Genomic DNA, 21,610 nt, shown 5'->3' with positions numbered 1-21,610 from the left:
ACATTTATTAAACTAATTGTTTATTGATTTTAACTATCGGTAAAGTAGGCGTGAGGGATCCCGTTAAGTCTTGACAGCATGTAATGCGCACATAGCACGCATAAAATATGTCAATTTGAAAAAGTACCAACCTGGAAACTTCAGTCTTTAGAAAAATATTAAAATTTGTAGAAATACGTAAATTTTCTTTTCAGAAGGTCATTTTTGAAGTTGGTTTGTATTAACGGGATCCCTCACGCCTACTTTACCGACAGTATAAGTCAATAAACAATTAGTTTAATAATAGTCAAATGCAAAGCAAATTGAAAACACGGGCTTCTTTATGACAAGGTGCCAGTTCTAACGAGTCAATCGAGCTTAAAAAAACTCAAATCGGATGAAGAATAACGCTGTACCACTGTCTCGCGTTCTTGAAGTGGAAATAACCAGAAATAACCCCTCTTCAAGAACGCAGGGCAATGATACAGTTATTTTTCATCCGATTTAAGTTTCTTTAAACTCGATTGACTCATTAGAACTGGCACCTTGTCATAAAGACGCCCGTTTTTTCAATTTGCTTTGCATTTGACTTTTATTAAATTAATTGTTTATTGACTTGTACTGTCGGTAAATCACACGTGAGGGATCCCGTAAAATTATATGAATCCTTTAACGAGGATGGAATTAGAAATTTAAATCTTAAATGATTAGGACTGAAATATCGAGAGTGGTATGTTTTTATATTGACAAACTGTATAGTGTTACAAACGCTCCTAAAACGTACCAATATATGAAATTGTGTCGGGAAACGCTCTAGGAATGTTTCTTACGCTATGTGTGCTATCAAAGTGGTAAAGCTAACACGGCGAAAAGCATCATGCAAAATTGTCTGGCAATTAAAAGGTGAATGCTTTGCTTAACAGCCGAGGGACAAAAATGGTGATGAGTGATTTAATACTTATTTTATTTTAATGACGAGTCACGCACACAGCCGCGCGCACATATCACACACACACTCAGCTAGTAGCACCATGCATCATTATGGCAACACAACAGATACGTAAATGTGAGGTTAGGTTTATTCCTCTAGCTCCGATAGACCCGCAATACAGAGACTTTTCACGTAATTTCTCGACGATTTTCTCCAATTCATCTTCCTAAGTTTGGATTAACCTTATTTTTGCAGTTTCATTTATCATTCGTCAAATTAATAAGCGTTAAAAGTCTCGAGGTGGAGGTCTCTCGTGTGTTGTTGGAATTTCAATAAGGCGGCAGGCAACTCTGGAGATGGCCTAAAATTGTTATCTTATCGTCGAAAAATTGCAAGAATTATCATCTAATTGTGCACTATTTTAGCGGTGGTCGATTAATCGGGCTAATGATGCACGGTTTTTGCGGTTATTGTTGTGTTGGTTGGTGTAATTGTTATAGGTTATACCGGATGTGGCTTAACGTGTGACTGTACAGTAACTGGTTCTCATAAAGAGAAAGAAGGAAAAAACAAAGAAAAAAATTTACAAAAATAAAAGAATCTTTATGCTATATTCATATGTATTCCTTGCTGTCTTATTCCTTTCGGATGAAACAAAAAGTGAATTAATGTCTATTGTATAGCATGTTTTATTATTTTTCAGGCAGATGAAATGAGATACAATAGTCTAAACTAGAATGACCGTGTATGCCGTTGATATTGAATTGCATTGCACGTAACTATCCAGTTTGCATCTGGGCAGTTTCATAAATTAAAGAAACTAGGCACTACAGGTGTTACTACATGATTCTGTGCTTAACACGCTCCTACGTATTATTTTTTTATCTAGAAAATAATTGAGAGTTCTTATAGCCACCGAAGATTCTCTCTTGTACAGATTCGCAAGTAATCTTATTATCTCTATTGGTATTAAAACTAAAAAAATGTTCAAGCTCCATTGTCGAGCGCAAAATGCACAATTTGGTTTAACACGATTAATGCGAACCTGTGACGAGTTAAATTCATTTTCTGTTCCAACACAATTGTCAGCAAATGATAATTGAGTCGGTTTTATCTCTTCATTGGATTTTGGCTCTTTTCTTTGTTCATTAATTGAAACAACAATATAATAAATTTCCAAATTTTTAGGTCCGAAGATACATGTACTATGGTGTACCAGCTGTCGCTATTGAAAAATCCGGCTCACCTACGCACAACTACACTTACAATTAATTATCACTTATAGTATTGTGGAAAGCCATGGTAAACCTGCTTGGAGAAAAAGCATTAATTATTAAGATGAATGAGTTGATAGATGCTTCTGATAGCTTTCATTTATTGTACCAGCAAAGTTAATTAATTCTTCTTCTCCTGATCTGTATGAGTATTTGTGCATTTCATGTTCTCTTTCTGAGTGTATGTATGTGTCAGTGAAAATTGTAGTTTTAATTTTTATTGCTGTACTGCTGCACAGAGCAATAAGTCAAAATGAAAAAGAATTGTCATACTTGAACTAATTGCACCAATTAAACAATGCAGTAATAGAAAACCAAAACTCTATCAGTTTGTTTTGTGTTGTGACTAATACTGCGTCAAGTGCATCGAACATTGCTCTACAAGATGCACTAAGCACTACTTACAAAATCAAACTCCCCTGTAATTTCTAAGTGTATGCCAGACTTTCCAATTGCGACCAAAAAGATCGTCTTTCCTAATTTTAATTCAATAGATTGTCTTGTAACACGAATGTTACAGATAATTCAATTCTCTTTTGCAAGAAAGTTTGGTGATAGAGCCCACAAGACCAAAAACAAAAACACTGTTCAACTTGAGCAAATTATTTGTTTAATCTTACAGTAACAAATAAGAACAGAAAAGGAAAAACACTTGGAATATACGTAAACAATGAAAACTTGAGGAATAATTACGAAAGAACTAGATGTAATACTAGATGGAATTTAAAAGAAAAATCAGAATTATATTATAAGATCTTTCAGCAAACTTTCATGATTCTACTAAAGAGTCAGCTGGTACCCGTATCTATTCACCACTTTCAATAACATATAAATCACAACTAACACCGAACGCTGCTGGTGGGAAAAAACAGTGAGGTGTACAGAGCAGATCAGTTAATTGAAAATGCAATTTCAAGAGAAACGAGGGTAGTTCTGATTAATATGTGACACCGAGGAAAAAGATTAAATCAACTAATAAATAAAAGAAAACAAAAAATATGTATGCTATATATATTATTAAAAAGAACAACATAATCCTAATCAAACATTACAATGTCAATGATGCTATCATTAATCTTTTTCACTCTGCGGTGGCTATATATTCAAGAAGGTTAAATAACACAAAGAAAGTATAAGAATGATGAATAAATAATAAAGCATTTCCGGAAAAATACGATGAACACCAAATGAGATAATAATTATAATAATATAATAAGAGAACGTTTCAAATCATATCTAACAATACTAAATATTGATAAAATCAATTATGAAGATAAAAGGAATGATGATGATAATAATATTGATAAGTACTAATAATAATAAATAATAATCATTGATAGTATACTGAATTCTTAACAGACAGTGAATTGGTTGTGTGATATATATAATACCTCGAAATCCTGTTCGCCCAGCCGGGGCATTGCCAATGGACGGTACAAGAACAGAAAACAGAAAGAGAGAAAAATTAAATTCGGTTTAGTAGCTGCGAGTCCAGATGGTTAAACAATTGGATAATAAAGGAAACAACAGCCACGATGGTAAACAGACTTCTCTTTTTACCCACAGTCGCAACTAGATGGGCGGCCCTTATTTCTTTCTATTTTAACAAAATTTTCTGTGGTTTCTCAAACTTTTGTCCAATGTTCTTTTTTCATTCTTCATTACTTCTCTTTATCTACAGCCCAGTCTAAAATTTTTTGCGAATATCGTGGAAAAAACACCTGTATATATACATATACACATATACAGGACATCACCTGAATAACGTTCAGGCCCAATGGGATGAAAACACTATGAGCAAATATCTCAATTTAAACAAAAAGAGAGAGAATCAAGCTCATACTAAAATTTTAATACGTTATTTCATGATTCAAGACAAGATTATAGGATCAAATGTTAAAAAGATTCAAAGATCTTTGATTTTTGTCATATGACCTGACTATAAATCTTAAAAGAACCTTTTTACTCAGCATGGTCTCGGTTTTTCTGACTGCACCGTTATTCAAATAATACTCTGTACATACATATATACATGTACACATTTATTTTTTATAATAGATATAATATATAATACCTAACGTCATGGCCAATTATATATCATCTACGACCTTCCATTGTTCAAGGACCATCTCAAAAGTTCCCCAAGCTGAGAAAAGTCTATTTTTCATTTAACATATTTCTAGCTTTCCTATACCCATTGCTTGTGGCAAGTTTTGGGTAAGAATTGCTAATTAATTTAAGAAATAAAAAGAAAGATATATAAAGAGAGAAAGAGAAATACATAGATAGACAGAGAGAAAGAAAAAGAGAGAGAGATAATTATCAGATCAATTTTTAGTAAATTCCTGATGGTTTTGGTTTCAAATAGACTTTCCTATAACGTGACCACGTCGGGCAAAAAGATCCCAAGGACCCGTAAGGATAAAAAATAATAGCATCCAACATTCAATATTAATCGATAAGACTGTAAGGAATAGACGAGAGATAGAGATAGAGAGAGGGGGGGGGGGGGTAAAGTAAGAGGGAAAAGAAGAAAAAGGTTTAAAGACATAGAAGTAAAATTTTTTAGAATATAGATTTACAGATATAATTATTGTCATCCCCCCAACTTCCCTGTGTAGTACTCATCGTTCAGATTTGTAAAAAAAGAAGAAACGTAAGGTAGATAGTTAATTTTAAATACAGATAAAAAGAGTTCTGCAGCTGCACATCGAGCTCCATGCAAGAAAACATTGATTTGTAGATATAACGCTTAATATAAGTAAAATTAAAAGGTGAAACCGACGATGAAAAGGAAACCTTGTAGAATAGTAATGTTAATATCAATAATTAAGAACAAATAATAGAATAAGAGGAAGAATAGAAGAGACTGACAAAAGAATTATCTAGAGAATATTAAGTGAAACTAAAAATCTTCGAGTGACGTTGAAAAATCGTCGGTTCCAGTCGGATTAGACTTCAAAAGGCCTGTTTTGGGCAAAAATTAGAAGAGGGCAAAAAAAAATTGGAAAATGTTCGGAAGGGTGTCAGGATATGAGGATAATAATTTGCGGTCAGTTTCCGATTGTGGAACATTGTTTAAAAAATTGAAGAAAGTGGAAAAATCAGTTTTTTACGTATAACTTTTAAACCATACATGCTATTGAAAAAAAGTTAGATTCGTTTTTTAAGTACTAAAAGTACCTACAACTGTCACAAGTTTCATTGAAATCCGTTTATTTGTTTATTTACAAAATTAAAAAAACTGCCGATTTTAGCTTTTTTTTAAATTTTCCCTAACAAATTTAGTTTTGTTTTTAGAAAGAGTTAATTCAAGATTTTTGAAGGTCTTTATACACTTTATAAGTGGTACAAAATTTGACTGAAAATATTAATTAGTTTTTGCTAAAGTCTATTTTGCATCTAAAAAAGGCTCTCGCTAGATTGTACATGACTTTTTTTTGAGACGTCGTAGAGTTCGCCGTGTGTTCATTTTACTCGTAAAGAGTTCTGCTACAACGCACAATAAAATAAAAGTTGATTACTGAAGTGTAATTTGTTTAAACATTCAGTTGAAAATTGAGTGTTTCAAATGTTAAAAGTTAAAAGGTAAATTTTTTTTAGATGATATTTTCATATCGATTACTCTATTACTACGATTTTTCTGCAAATTTTAAGCCGTTATTTATTGTTCTACGATGATTTGGAGCTGAGATAATTTTTTTTCTCGATAAATCATAGTAGCTGTGTTTATTAACATTAAAAGCTAAAATTTATCGGATACTGTAGAGTAAGAGTTTAACTATGATATCTAACATTTCAGTAACCGTGAATATGAATATTTTAGACAATTTATTGACAAAGGCGGCAGCGCGTTTTCGTGCATGGGCCGGGGCACGGCCGAAATTTTCTTTGCCTCTTCAAATATAAGACGCTCGGACGCGTTTGGTCGCGCGATCGCCGCGCGCGCGCCCCCCACTCCTCGGCTGCGCCACGGCCCATGCACGAAAACGCGCTGCCGCCTTTGTCAATAAATTGTCTAAAATATTAATATTCACGGTTGCTCAAATGTTAGATATCATAGTTAAACTCTTACTCTACAGTACCCGATAAATTTTAGCTCTTAATGTTAATAAACACAGCTACTACGATTTATCGAGAAAAAAAAAATTATCTCAGCTCCAAATCATCGTAGAGCAATAAATAACGGCTTAAAATTTGCAGAAAAATCGTAGTAATAGAGTAATCGATATGAAAATATCATCTAAAAAAAATTTATCTTTTAACTTTTAACATTTAAAACACTCAATTTTCAACTGAATATTTAAACAAATTACACTTCAGTAATCAACTTTTACTTTATTGTACGTTGTAGCAGAACTCTTTACGAGTAAAATGAACACACGGCGAACTCTACGACGTCTAAAAAAAAAGTTATGTACAATCTAGCGAGAGCCTTTTTTAGGTGCAAAATAGACTTTAGCAAAAACTAATTAATATTTTGAGTCAAAATTTTTACCATTTATAAAGTGTATAAAGACCTTCAAAAATCTTGAGTTAAGTCTTTCTAGAAGCGAAAATAAATTTGTTAGGGAAAAATTAAAAAAAAGCTAAAATCGGCAGTTTTTTTAATTTTGCAAATAAACAAATAAACGGATTTCAATGAAACTTATGACAGTTGTAGGTACTTTTAGTACTTAAAAAACGAATCTAACTTTTTTTCAATAGCATGTATGGTTTAAAAGTTATACGTAAAAAACTGATTTTTCCTCTTTCTTCAATTTTTTAAATAATGTTCCACAATCGGAAACTGACCGCAAACCAGTGAAGCCAGATCGTGGACAGAATATTCTCCCCACCATGCCGTCCACTGCGGACGCAGCTCTCACACATAGAAAGCTGCTGCTATGTCCGTGAGATGCTTCACCAATCGTAGCACGCACACTCTTCCTCCGGTACATACGTGTATCGGTCTTCTTCGACAAGCTTCGGTATATCTCGGGAGTGAGAAGTAACAATGTCGATTCTCGGACCTCTCTCTTACTCTATAATACGATTACCAAACGCGACTCGCAAAGCAAAACAAAATCCTTTTCCTAATGCTTCGGTAGAAGTTAAATTACCGAAGGTCCCAGCCCAAAATTAATACTTTCCTAAAATAGTTTTCAATTATTATAAAATGCTTATATGTAGCCATTAACTTATTAGATTTGATAATAAATACAAAAAATGCGTTCTTATAATTTCAAATGAGTTGAGGTATAATAAACTCAATGTTTATGTATTAATCTGATAACAAATGCATTTTTATATTTATTATTGACTTCAATAAGTTAATGGTTATTAAAAAAAAATCCTTGTGATTAAAAAAAAGTGAAAAAATTTTAAGCTTCGCCAAGACTCGAACCAGATCTCGCCGCGTGAGAAACGGAAACCTTACCGTCAGCGCTACAGCCCTCATTTGGTGGACCAAAGGCAAATCGGCCTTTTAAAGACTGACTACAATTCTTTCATTAACTAGTCATCAACGATCAAGAATTAGCTGTAATAATAAATACATTTATTTACGCAGAATTATTGCACTAAATTTAATATGTTTTCAATTTAAAACATATATTTTGCACGAAGATACGATAAGGGTATATCTATGCAGTATTCTAAATACAAAACTATTCATATTCTCCATTGTCATAAATTATTCAACTACGACACATGTAACATATATTATAATATTACTTAATTAATTTATAACAATGGAGAATATGAATAGTTTTGTATTTAGAGTACTGCATGGATATACCCTTAAACTAACGTATCTTCGTGCAAAATGTATGCTTTAAATTGAAAACATAATAAATTTAGTGCAATAATTCTGCATAGATAAATGTATTTATTATTACAGCTAATTCTTGATCGTTTATAACTAGTTAACGAAAGAATTGTAGTCAGTCTTTAAAAGGCCGATTTGCCTTTGGTCCACCAAATGAGGGCTGTAGCGCTGACGGTAAGGTTTCCGTTTCTCACGCGGCGAGATCTGGTTCGAGTCTTGGCGAAGCTTAAAATTTTTTCACTTTTTTTTAATCACAAGGATTTTTTTTTAATAACCATTAACTTATTGAAGTCAATAATAAATATAAAAATGCATTTGTTATCAGATTAATACATAAACATTGAGTTTATTATACCTCAACTCATTTGAAATTATAAGAACGCATTTTTTGTATTTATTATCAAATCTAATAAGTTAATGGCTACATATAAGTATTTTATAATAATTGAAAACTATTTTAAGAAAGTATTAATTTTGGGCTGGGACCTTCGGTAATTTAACTTCTACCGAAGCATTAGGAAAAGGATTTTGTTTTGCTTTGCGAGTCGCGTTTTGTAATCGTATTATAGAGTAAGAGAGAGGTCCGAGAATCGACATCGTTACTTCTCACTCCCGAGATCTACCGAAGCTTGTCGAAGAAGACCGATACACGTATGTACCGGAGGAAGAGTGTGCGTGCTACGATTGGTGAAGCATCTCACGGACATAGCAGCAGCTTTCTATATGTGAGAGCTGCGTGCGCAGAGGACGGCATGGTGGGGAGAATATTCTGTCCACGATCTGGCTTCATTGCCGCAAACTATTATCCTCATATCCTGACACCCTTCCGAACATTTTCCAATTTTTTTTTGCCCTCTTCTAATTTTTGTCCGGGTAAAGTCTAATCCGACTGGACTTCGAGTACAATTATCACATAGTGAGCTTTTGCAATTGTCAAATGGATAAACATTTAGTGATGGGATCCTTTGATGTATCTTTAGAAAACTTTCACGGTTCTTCAGGCAACAAGACATTTTTTCCTCATAGCTACAATTCTAATAGTACAATATTGTTTTTGAAGAAAAAAATTGAAACAAACTTTACTGATAAAACATCCTATCTCTCGTTAAAAAATGTCTTCCTGCTCATTTCTGTGCATTATCAAAAATTGGAAATAATTACACATAAATATCACGTTAATAATAAAATATTGACTCATCGTGATTATTAACGTGATGCACATTGACATAGTATTAATATAAATATATCGATAAAATAATTGCGATGTTCATTATGTGCATTTTTTGGGGTCTTTCTTCTCATTTGTTTCTTTCCCAAAGCAGACAAATCACAATTTCCTTCCCACTTTCCTCATTGTCGATTTAGTTTTCCTTACAATTCTGCTGTTTGCTTCAAAACAATTTACTTATGATTCTTAAATATCTTCTGCTCTTTAATATTTTTTCTCTCAATTTCTTAAGGAAATTTTCTTTGAGTCGTCGTCCACACAGTTCACAGACCCATACAAAAAGACTGATAAAAATACGTACAAATACAAATTAAGCAGATTCGTGGTGGCTAGCGATGGGAGATAATATTGAGTGGTCCTTGCATCAATGCAAATAATGAAAAGACACAGAGAGAAAGAGAGATAGAGATAGAGAGAGAGAGAATATTCAATAATCAAAAGGATGCTCCCCAGATTAAAAATAGTTCACCGAGAAGTGAAAAATGTCATGGAAAACCATTTTAGAACGATACTATACTCCACTGTATCTAATTGAATAACAAAATTGATAATATACTATACATATGTAAAATAAATCTGCTGTCATTTCCAAATATTTAAATCTCATGGTTTTCCATACAAAAAGCTTGTTAAACGGTTTCTTTTTCGCTCCGGTTCAACTCTGTTTTAATGAAGTTAGAGTTGTTAAGAAAGAAGATAGAGAGATAGAGATAGAGATAAAGAGAGAAGGGGAGGGGGGGGGGAGCATGAAACTCGTAAAACAAACTCGTCACAATGAATGTTTTTCCCCAATTTGAATCAGTTGTTCCGGAGCGAAACTACCATAACCGATCAACTGAATTTTAAATCAGAGTTGGACTTCTTCTGAAAAACAGTGACATTATTCATAGATATATCAACGTATAATCATAAACATTTAGTATAAAATAGTTAGGACACCGTTAGAGCAGTAGTCAGGAGCTGAACAAACTACAGAAATAAAAGAAAAAAAGAACTAAGAGTAACTCGAGTCCAGAATGCTAGCATAAACAATTTCAGGAAGAAGAGGATCATAATATTTAGAATCTGTACAGTTCTTTGGAGAAATCCTATTTTCGGTTATTGATGGGTAATTCAAGGTTCTTTTGCTGTACTCCAGGGGAAAGGTGAGGGTTTCTAGGTACTTTGGACGAAGGCTGGAGAGTCGTACCTTGCTATTAGCGAAGAGGAGGCCGACGCCTTCCATGCAGATTTGTAACAAACCACCTTCACCCGTGCGCATATCCTGTACAGGAAATTCGCCACCTAATTCAGCACCAACGCTCGCATCCCTGCCACGTGCAGCCGCCTTCTCCATTGCGTCCTTTATACAATAGTACAGGTCCTTACACTGAAAATTTAAATAAACATTAATACAAAAGAAAATAAAACTGTAACTGGACACATAACGTTGAAGTATCATAGGACAAAATTAATCAATGTTACATTATACAATGTGAATTTTCTATTAAACCTTTTTGGTGTAGTATTTGTGCAGTTGTGTTTGACCTCCACTTCGTCTCCACAGGCAAATGACCTTAGTTTTAGGGCTGTAAGTCATATTCACGAGGCGCTCATACCACCAGCGTTCAACAATTACGCCATTCACCGAGCGCAGCACGAGGCCGTCGTGGCGAACCTCCAGGAAGCGGAGGTCACCCTCGGCGTCTACCCCGGCGTGCACGGTGAACGACTGCCGATGCATTTGGCGCGACGTTAACGGCTTCAGGTCGATATCGTTCCCGTGCTAAACAATATTAACAAAATTCTGTCTTTTACTTGTTCAAGAATTCTTAATTATATATACTTCAGGAAAAACCTACGAGATTATCAATTTGGTCCAAAAGCTGATTGAGCTCCTGGCTATAAATAAGTCCAATGTGGCTTTTTGCTAGTAACCTTCGGACTTTTCGTTTCATTTCGTTCTTTTCCACGTTCAGCATTACCATAATGGCTGTAAGGTTGTGGAGGAGCGTGCAAAGCAATCTATCTTCATCGTGTTCCAACCTTCTCCTCTCACTCTCGCTCAAACTTTTGTACCTAAATGAAAAAATAAAATCTCGATGACAATAGGTAATTTTATACAATTATTCACTGATTTGAATCCTTGCCTTTCCATCATCTCTCCAGGTCCTTGGTCCATTCCTATCATATCTCGTTCCTGGGACACAGCGTCCAGAAATGCATCCTCCCAGAATTGCATTTGGTCCCAAAGGGACGAACGCTCTTTTGACAAAAGACCTGCATGGTAAATTTTAATAATGTATTATTAAAGTATTAATAGAGCATTGAAAATTGACAAAGCTATGTTTACCTTGGAAAAGATAAGTTCTGGCTGATTCTGGGCTAGGTGTATTCGTTGTTGGTATTAGGCTGCCACCAGTATACCTGAAGCCAGTACTCAGAGAAGACTTGCTAGACCAAACGCTCGCAGTTCGTTGCTTTCCTTGACGAGAGAACTAGAAATTTGATGCAAAAATATTAAATCCATTGAATATCTGTGAGATTATCCACGAGATTCAAAGGACATTGTTTCAAGATATCCAGGTCTTCCAGAAGTAAAATCCTTGTAATTATGAATTATACATGTTTAATCTAATTTCTAATATCTATGACAGGCATCTAATTACTCGTACGAATGAAAGAAATAATAGAAAGTAAGTTAATGTTGGAAATCTAGAATGGCAAGAAGATTTCTAAGGGAACAATGTGAATAAGAAATTTACATTGCCTTGCTCGACTTCGCTATCAGAGACAGTGCTTCGGAAAGAAGCTTGGTGGGCTTGACGAAAAGCAGGATTAGTGATAATGCTACCTCCATCTGTGGATAAAGCTTCGCTGCTTCCTGTTCCACCTCCCCGCCCACTCTAAAAAATATATCACTTGTATTCAGACCATTATTCACATTCAGCAGGCTTAATCAATTATAGTCATTCGTCATAATCTTGTCTACATGCTCTAATCTTTATAATCCGGACGTTACTTTTGGCATACCCTGTATATCCCGTACAAAAATAAACCAAACAAATCAACCATGCCAGCTATTATCGTGCAATCCTCTTATCTCTTATTTTAGATTTACCTCCGAGTCAAATGAGGTCAGCTTGCTTAAAAGTTTGCCCTTTTTTGTGAACATGTCCAGGAACATATCTGCCGTAGATTGGTTGCTCTCTCCTGCTGAACTTTGGTGCATTTCCAAACGCACTTGGGGCAAATCTGTTGGGTGATATTTGGTATCAGAAGAATATTTAAGTTTCTTCTCTAGACTGAAAAAGAGCATTTTCTTTACCTGATTTTTGAGATATGTCAGAAAGATCTGGGTGATTAGGGGACTGTGGTGATTTTAGATTTTCCCTGCTGCCAAAAGGGCTAGATGCCTGAGACATCAAAGATCCTTCGAATCCACTCTCGGAGAAATCTTTGCTCCAATAATGTGTATGTGCAATCTCCATTAATTGGAAAACCGAAGCCATGCCACCCAGCCCAAAGTTACTGTAAGTCACTCCGAGACCGTGAACTACGGCTTGAAGGCACTTCAGCATCCCTTTATAAACTGGTCTTGATATACACTATACAAGTAAAAGTGATTAGTACAATCTTCAAGATCTGGAACACATGTCTATTTTACTCACAACATCGTCGATATGGTCGTCAGGACTAATTTTTCTATTTAGACCCTTATTTAATTTCGTAACCACCATATCCCTGTAGCTCTCATCCTCCATCAATTTTTTTAGTCGACTAACTTTTAACCAGCTAATTCCCTCTCCAGCCATGACTTGCGTGATAACCTGACGAAGGGAATAATTTTAGGTATAAAAAAGTGAACCATGAAGAGCAGTAAAAAATAAAGTTTATGAATACTCACGTCAGTGAGGAACGCCTGATTATCAGAATCCTCTTCTTGTTTGCTTTTCGTCGAAGAATGCTTTATCAACGAACTACGTTCCACAGAGCTAGTTTTGCCTAAAAATCAATCATTACAAGTTAAAATCTATTACACACATCACATTTAAAACTACAAATTTCCTACCTTTGGGGAAGGACGGGAACGACGGCATCTTCTCCTTGGACTTCTGCGCTTGACTGAGCAGTCCAGTATTGCGACTTGAGCTATTTTTACTGCCTGTGGATTAATAAAGATTCTATATGATAACAATCAGGTGTTCAGACGATATTAAAAATCTAATTATAGCAACATTGTTTTCGCAGTATATTTATAGAAACAGAATTATTAAGAAATAGCGCATATTGGACGACTACGAATAGACGGAACGAACCGAAAAAGTCGCTGAACATGCTGCTGGTTTGTGCAGCAATTCCATTCAGATCGCTGCTGATATTGCTAAAGAAATCGCGACCGATTTCTCTACGCCCCCCGCGAGCGTCCGAGGCAACCAACTGGGTATTCGTCGATTCCCTCCTTGACGCGGGTGGCGGTGGAGAATTTGGTGGCGATTGCTGTGAATCTCCCAAACCCTGGAATATTATATATATTTTAATTCAGCATTCAATTAACGAAAACATCAATCTCCAAAAGTATAGGAACCTTGAGCAATCCTTTTTTGGCAGCTACTTCTTTGGCACTCTTGGTCAGATCGTCGAGGGTGCTCTTTCCAACATAAGTAAGATCATCCAGAGTATTTTTGCTGACTCCAGCAGCAGTTTTGCTGGCTTCTATTGCAGTTTTTGATGCTTCCTGTACAGATTTAGTGGCTTCGTCCATCGCTTTCTTCGTTAATTGTTCCAGAGGAGCGAATAAACCATCTTCTCCAGCTTCTGTTATTTTCTCCTTTGCTTGGTGCTTCAACTGCAAAGAGGATAAATTAAAAATCAACATCATTATAGAGTTTTAAGTTATTTCTGAAATTACTTTATCCATGTGTGCTAAGAGTCCATCCTGACTGCTTTGCCTGGTGGTTTCCCTAACAAGATCTTTGGCCTGAGAGGCAATTTGTTCGAACAATGATCCTTGTGAGCCTTGTCTGAGCACCCCATTGCCAGTTCCACTACCTCCACTATTTTGCCTTTGGACAAGTTCATCCTCTGATTTTTTCCTGGCTGAGCTTGACTGTCTGGGAAGTGTTGCTGCACCTTCGACTACAGGTGCACTACTCAATTGTCTAGATAGTAGTGGGCTGGGTCCAGAACTAATACTAGATGCTCTCTTCAAAACATTTCCCACACTTGGCTGACGTTGAAGGCTCAGCCCACTCGGTGGTACCTTGAAAAATTGCAGAATTATCAAATCTACCATAATAAATCTCCTAGAGAATTAGGGATAATACATAAGTGAGTTGTAAGAACCGGTGTGACGTGATGTAAAATGATATCATTTATAAAGACAGATTTTACAGAATTTCCAAAATACCCTGCAAACAACATACGGTTAGTGTTGGTGCGATTCTTGCATACTGTGAGTGTGTCCCACTAATTAAAAACATGCAGTAAACCTTATATAGGCACTGTAATAACAGTACAGGATTGGATCAAATAATAGAATTTGATAAATATTCAAGTAGTTGATGATACAATTGATTATACCACTAAGGCATGAGGTGCGAGTGTGTCCACTAAGATGCAGGATAGGTAGGTAGATAGATAGATAAAGAAATAGAGACAGTATTGTTTAGAGGCAAGCACAGAGAGTTATATAGAGTGTAAAAGATAGAGAAAGTTATAGTTAGAGAGAAAGAGAGTCAGGATGAGACTCACAGGGACGACATATCTACTGACACGCGAGGTAGTCCTGTGAGGGGCTGAAGGGCGCTGGGTGTCGTTTGCTGACGTCACTATTGGGGAGGCTTTCACCCCCCCAAACTGCCCTAGCGAGCTTTGCGAGCTCAGGATTGTGCGTGGTGTTATCGTCGACGTCGAGTCTGACTCAAAGCTACCACCTTCCTCTTTATCCTAGGATCAACGATCAAGGATCCTCGTTAGATTATTTTTTCTTAACAACTTTAGCAGTTTCACCTTTCTTCTTCTCCCTTGTACAGCATTTGACCTTTTCCCCAATACATCCAATTTCCCCCAATCCATTGCACAAAGATTGACCCAATTACCCTCGCTAATTAATCGTCATTTTGGTCATCCAATTTTCTCCTCCTATTTTTTATATTTGGATTTTCTATCCCGATTTTGTGCCGGGACCATTTGTTTAACTACTCGTCGAAATGAGTTGTATGAAATTTGTCAATGAATCAGTGCAAAAGCTGTACTTTAAATGTTATGAACATGAATCAGAAGATGGGTGATTTGCAAGTCTGTACAGAATTTCATAATACACGATGTCCTGTGCAAAATGTTATTAATCGTTAAGAAGGGTGCAATGTCAAGAGATAAACTGAATTAAGATTATAGATATAGTAAAGAAGGTAGAGGAAAATAAACGTGTAATAATAGAGGAAGTAAAATAGAAATAATCAAAGGAAAAATTTTATAAAAACTGTAAAGGTGGATGCTCCTTAATAAACCTACATTCGTAGATTTGTCTCCTTCTGGAACTTTAGGATTTAATTCAAGCTCGGAGTCTCTGTTGAAACTTGGAGAGCTTAGGTCACTGTGACTGGACGAGGTGCTTGGTGGACTCTCCTGCCTGATCGAGGACTCCTCCTCAACTCCAGAATATTGTAGAGAGCTTGGTGGATTATAAACGCTGCTTGGATCCACTGTGAGTGCCATTTGCTTGTGTTGCGTAGCTTGTGGACAATTGTAGCCTGTAAATAACTCGTATAAGTAAATAAATCAAGATATTCAAGGCTATAATCGCTTTACGATCCAATGCTTACTCGGGGACAGATCAGAAGACACCATTTCAGAAACAAAATCACTGAGAGACGAGTAAGAGGAGCTGGTACTTTCTGCACCCTCAGAATCCGAACCACTCTCGTCAGTTGGTTGATTCTCCATTTCCTTCATGGCTTTTAGTGCATTTGCTAGTGAACTACAGTTGTCCCAAACGTTAAAATAAATAGGTTCGAGATCTTGGGCATACCATCTCGGTTTATCACCGATTTGTGCTGGATCAAAAACTCCTGTTTGCACCCTTAAGAAAGCAACATTGCTGGGGGTCAAAGACCACTCTGCCAAAAACTCCACTGCTTGAGTTCTCGCAAATTTATTCAGAAAATGACTAGCCCTAGGTCTTGATCTGTAAAAAAATTATTTAAACAATAGCACTGGGAAAGTTAAATTTAATTAAAAAGTCCTTCCTGTCAGTACCTGAGAAAGGAGTTAATTTGAAAGGCTACAACAGGCCTGGGATAGAGCCTGAGTGTTCTTGTGTGCTCGGAGAAATTAGCCAAAAGATTCTGGGAGTTGAAGAACCGCACCATAGCTACTCTTGTGGCAATATCCACCGAGTCTACGTCGTTGCCATAAATGAAAGGATTGAATGGGACAGAAGGTTGACCTCCTGGTAGCATTCCTGGTGACCCAACTTTTTGGGGTGAAGCTGAGGATTGTTGGCCCACCGAGGGGGACAATGAGGGTCTCCTACTAGAGATACTCATACTTGGGGAGTTCAGAGGACTCGGTGATTGATACGTGTAATCCATACTGGGACGATGCTTTGACGAAGAAACACTGAAAGAGAAATAATCGTTATAACATCTAAATTTCCAACTGCTAAATAATAATCAATTTACCTTAAAGAGGAATGATGAGAGGCTGTGCTCTCTCGTCTGCTAGTAGTATGTAGTGACAGCCTTGGGGATGTATCATGGGATGGAGGGTGTTGAGAAGATAAGCTAGACATAGCCTGAAATTTACAAAAACGTATTACATTCTGTATATTCTAATTTCTTCAAATTTCAGATGGATAGAGATAATTACATTGGAGCCAGCTTGGTCCATAAGTTGCATTGCCTAGAAGAAAAGCAGCAAGAAAGACAGAAGCAAAAGATTTAGGAGAGTGTGATAAAAACAGAAATTTGTGCGATTGTTAATAATTTAATTTCAATTTAAAAATTTACCTGTTTCAAATGATTTTTCAAAATGGTGCCTTCAGGCTCTGGTAAAGGCGGCAAACCATCAGAAGTTCCAGTTGGTGGAGTAATTTTATTGCTATCCAAATCCACCAGCCAAATATCATCTGGCATTCGGAAGTTTTTTTTGTACAGAAGAAAGGAAGCTGGGATTCCAATGACAAAGGGTGTTGGTGCCAACAGAAGTTGTTCAGCACAGCTCATACAAGTAGGCAATAATGGTATGGCTGGAAACATGTACTCCAAGGGATAAATCATTGTGACAAAAGCCATTACTGACATGGATAGAGCGTTGTAATCTCTGGATTGCATAACGATCTACAAAAGTGATGATATAAATAAAATTAAATATTGAAATTTGTACTTGGTTATTTTTGTGCATCGTTTTACCTTGTGCTCGAGAAGGATTAAAGTGAGAACTTTGAGACAAAGATCTACTCCTAGAAGTTCGAGAGGCAAATGTAGTGGAAAATCAACTAAGGAGAATCTAGTATGATCTGGAAGAGCGAAGCATAGTGAGGGTTGCATGGATGGTGAGACGATTTCTACTTCCACACGAGTTTTAGTTGGAACTGGTACAGGTGTGCTTAATAATCGTAGGATCCACGTCTCTATTGCTCGAATATCATGAAGAACTATCGATGGTGTGCCTTCCAATGCTTGTCCAGTTAAAACTCCCCAAACGGTATCTCTAAAAAAAAATTTCAGCATTGTTAAAATACTACAAAAAACATAAAAATAATAAGGAATCAAGGAACAATGAAATACCTATTAGTTTGTCTAGACGCTCCAACTTTTTGTGGTGAAGAACTCTCGTTACACGCATCGATGATTTTCTTAAGGATAAAAAGGCATTCTCGGAACATAGTGAAGAAGGGATGATGAGAAATTATGCATAACGACGTCAGTGAATGATTCCTCACTCGCTGAAATTGATTAATACAGGTAACTTAGGACTATTATTTAATTATAAGAATTTTAGAGGATCATTTTTTTCAACCACTAATACATTTATTTGTTCACTAAAAATCTTATATTTAGGGTTTAACGGGAATCCACATACCGACATTACAAGGCAAAAACTATTTCGCATGCAGCGTCCTCATTTGTTGACGGATTGTAAAGTTATTTCATGTTTTTGGAAATGCCAGAACATTATCTACTAAAGTACGTTGGGAAAATTAACAAAAAATGAAAAAACTTTTTTTTTAAATAAATATATTAACATTATTGAAACAACAAATAAATTGCAAAATCCCCCAATATACTTTACTAGATTATGTTCTTACGTTTCCAAAAAGTTCATAAAAACGCATATCCGTCAACAAATGAGGATACTGCATGCGAAATAGTTTTTGCCCTGTAATGTCGGTATACGGATTCCCGTTAACAGTGATGTAAAGTAAAAATTTAGAGGTGCATGCACAATACCATTATAAACATATTTTATTAACAAAGTTTTGTTATCCTTTACAGCCTTAGCTTCCTCAATACTAAGTTTTCACATAATTTAAAAACTCATATTACTTTCTGTAAATAGCAAAAGCAACTGCGACGAAGTTTATGTAAATTTATAATAAGTGGAACAAGTATTTCATTTCTTAAATTTCTGTTCTAAGTAAAAACGAAATAGGAATTTTATGAGCAAAACTCTTTTGATAAATTTTTCGAAGTTTTTATACTATCCTCATAAATTTAATTAAAATACTTTGACTTCTAACATTTCTATGTAATTTTTACTTAGAAGAAATTAAAAAAAAAACGAAATACTTGCTCAACTTATTTAAAATATCCATTAACTTTGCCACAGTTGCTTTCGCCATTTCCAGAAAGTAATATATTAATAAAATTAAATAGCAAATTCGTTGCTAGGAAGCTGAGACCATATAAGAGACCAATAATTTATTATTAAAAAGCTTTCATTATGATGTACTATGTGCACTTTAAAATTTTCACAGTACATCAATGTTAAACCTTGTATATTCAGTTAGCTAAATTTTGTGGTGGTAAATGAATAAATTTCTACAAATGAAAGAAACAGGCCTTAAATAATAAAATAATGTATAAATAATTATTACATGTCTTCTGCGCGAGGCTCTGGGGGATGGTGAATGGCTACCACCACTCTCACTATCCCCACTAGGCGCTGTGACGCCCAACCTGGGTGCATGGGACACATGGGAGGTGTCCGAGTCTCGTCTGCTGGGGCAATCTTTCTCTGAGTCACTCGGTCCTATCGCACTGCTCCTATAGTCGCTATACAAAACAACTTTTTTCTTTCTATTCTCTTATCCTCCAATCTCTTAATTAGCCTAATTCCCATTTTTCTCATCGAACATTTTGGAAAACAACAAAAAATTCTTAAATCACATATAGATTATCTCACTAAATTATTTGTAATCTATAATATTATAAATTACAATAAAATTTTACTGACAGTATTGTACGAATTTTTTAGTTCACCTAGAAAATGCAGAATCCGTGCTCCTCTCCATACTTTTCTTCCAACTCTCCCTCCGGAATGTCGTGCTATGTTTCTCACCCCTTCTAATGGAAATTCCTGACCCAGCAGTTGCCCCCACCCTTTCCACAGGCCGATAGAAGTTCACGCAAATTCCATATCGAGTTTTGCCTGAAATATACCACGTGAATCAGTCATTTTCATCGATTATTGTTATTCTTTATTTTATTTTGTACCAGAATCTTTGTCGGTAAGAGTAAAGGTAAATGACGTTGCCTCTCGCAAGGCTGTGCGTTTTGGCCCAACACTGTTGCAACCTTCCGGCTGGCAAAAGTATACCATATCTAGTGGGAGGGGGAAATCCTTGTGGTCCTCCACGGGATATCTGCGCAGCAGTTCCGGCACCTGCGTAAAAATGCAAAGTCAAGTCTGAATCACTATTGGCGCCTTAATTATCAATGTCGTTTCCACTATAGAAGTTAAGGAGATAACCAGAGTTAAGGCAGCTTTTGAGCTAATCAGAGTGACAAATCGAATTGGTTGGTGGAAACTACTGAAATCCGATTATTTCCTTTTCTCATTGATGATTACCAATCAGATTATCCCGAGTAATAGGACCGTAGATTACGTTATAGTTAGAAGTTAATTGTTGGAAAAAGATACCTGTACAGGTTGGCGAGAGGCCGAGGGTGGTCTGGCCCCGACGATGGCTAGATAATCCATCAGTCGGGGACATAAGAACTTTTTCTGCAAGTCCATCCCTTCTATCCTCTGCTTTGTCACCGTCGTATATGCAACTTGAACATTTGATCTCCGGATTGATCATCCAGACTGCCCCCTTCCACGATCATGCCTAACACATTATTTATCTTTTCCTGTGAAAAAAAATTGTACTTTAAAAAAAGAACATTTCTTTTACATAGAATACTTTTACAAACAATTCAGATTTAAGTTTTGACTGGAAACGTTCAAGGGATGATCTATTGTCAATTACGATCTTTAGCAGCGGCCATCTTGCATTGTGACGTTAAAAGAGTTAGTCCAATTGTGTAGCGATTTCGTTCGGGGTAATTGATTTTTTCATCTAAAGTAATCTCGACAGGCTAATTTAATCTTCCAACAATAAACGGTCGTAATTATTGCGAGGAAACCAAACTTTTTTATTTCACTAATATTATTTGTCTCTGTCTCTGTCTCTGTGCAATTAAGTTGGGGATACTCTTTTGTGAAAGTAGTACAAGTCTATCGACCGGCGGCGTCTTATGACATTGACCGAGAATAGGGATAAATTTATATCCCTGATACGCTTATATTTTTCTTTTTAATCAATCATATCTTAAACTCCTTCCTTCCCGCCATTTAATCAATACAATCTACGAATAATTCAAGTTTTTGTTTCAACAACGAAGGTTGTTAGTGACAGCGAAAAATAGGTTCTTGAAAGTGATCAAAAAATGAAATTATACTGGGTCTTCCCAAAGTCTAGCTGTACTACTGAGGGAGCAAGAAAAAATCCTTAAGGAGTTAAGTAAAAATCAATTGAAGTTGGTTATAACAAAACAAAGAATGAAATAATGCCGTTTGATGGTTAAAGGAAGGATTTTATTAGGTACAGGAAATGGAATGTGGCTAGAAATTACGGATGACAATGAAAAGTGCCCACCTGCTGCGTAATTCGTTCGATTGAAAGTGTTTCTAGGCGAAAAACAATGGACGATCAAGGTTGGCAGTTCAAACAGCTACAGGTTTTAACGCAAATTTAAGAGATCGAGACTTACGTTTCAATGTTTTTTACAGTGCCACGGGTGCAAAGCAAAGCAAGAAAGGCTGTAATATAGAGACCCTCATGGAATGGCAAGGTAAGGAAGTCCCCTGGATGGTTACGTCGCTGATAGCGAACTGCCAATCGTCGTCGACGCCCGACG

The 21,610-nt window shown here is 36.0% G+C and overlaps 1 protein-coding gene across 1 annotated transcript in view; it reads right to left on the bottom strand.

Moving 5' to 3' along the window:
- Rab3-GEF (Rab3 GDP-GTP exchange factor) overlaps nt 1-21,610 on the bottom strand; it is a 27,152-nt gene extending 5,542 nt beyond the window's left edge. Inside the window, exons 1-29 of the mRNA XM_066744081.1 lie at nt 21,464-21,610; nt 20,349-20,560; nt 19,922-20,090; nt 19,688-19,856; nt 19,303-19,480; nt 17,993-18,150; nt 17,615-17,915; nt 17,213-17,542; nt 17,073-17,105; nt 16,886-16,998; nt 16,461-16,823; nt 16,028-16,389; nt 15,717-15,955; nt 14,955-15,149; nt 14,113-14,463; nt 13,789-14,049; nt 13,520-13,718; nt 13,273-13,365; nt 13,108-13,205; nt 12,872-13,030; nt 12,529-12,808; nt 12,322-12,455; nt 11,966-12,106; nt 11,554-11,698; nt 11,351-11,480; nt 11,063-11,279; nt 10,714-10,986; nt 10,411-10,590; nt 3,576-3,584 (exon numbers count right to left, since the gene is read on the bottom strand). Coding sequence (XP_066600178.1) covers nt 3,576-3,584; nt 10,411-10,590; nt 10,714-10,986; nt 11,063-11,279; nt 11,351-11,480; nt 11,554-11,698; nt 11,966-12,106; nt 12,322-12,455; nt 12,529-12,808; nt 12,872-13,030; nt 13,108-13,205; nt 13,273-13,365; nt 13,520-13,718; nt 13,789-14,049; nt 14,113-14,463; nt 14,955-15,149; nt 15,717-15,955; nt 16,028-16,389; nt 16,461-16,823; nt 16,886-16,998; nt 17,073-17,105; nt 17,213-17,542; nt 17,615-17,915; nt 17,993-18,150; nt 19,303-19,480; nt 19,688-19,856; nt 19,922-20,090; nt 20,349-20,444 — 5,376 coding nt within the window. The 5' untranslated portion in view covers nt 20,445-20,560; nt 21,464-21,610. The remainder of the gene's footprint in view (nt 1-3,575; nt 3,585-10,410; nt 10,591-10,713; nt 10,987-11,062; nt 11,280-11,350; nt 11,481-11,553; nt 11,699-11,965; nt 12,107-12,321; nt 12,456-12,528; nt 12,809-12,871; nt 13,031-13,107; nt 13,206-13,272; nt 13,366-13,519; nt 13,719-13,788; nt 14,050-14,112; nt 14,464-14,954; nt 15,150-15,716; nt 15,956-16,027; nt 16,390-16,460; nt 16,824-16,885; nt 16,999-17,072; nt 17,106-17,212; nt 17,543-17,614; nt 17,916-17,992; nt 18,151-19,302; nt 19,481-19,687; nt 19,857-19,921; nt 20,091-20,348; nt 20,561-21,463) is intronic.

The sequence above is a fragment of the Prorops nasuta genome, unplaced genomic scaffold, assembly GCF_024137725.1.
Source record: "Prorops nasuta isolate Cenicafe-Biocafe unplaced genomic scaffold, Cenicafe_Pnas_1.2 PNAS00035, whole genome shotgun sequence".
Classification (NCBI taxonomy): Eukaryota; Metazoa; Arthropoda; class Insecta; order Hymenoptera; family Bethylidae; genus Prorops; species Prorops nasuta.
This window is presented reverse-complemented; position numbering and strand designations above follow the sequence as displayed.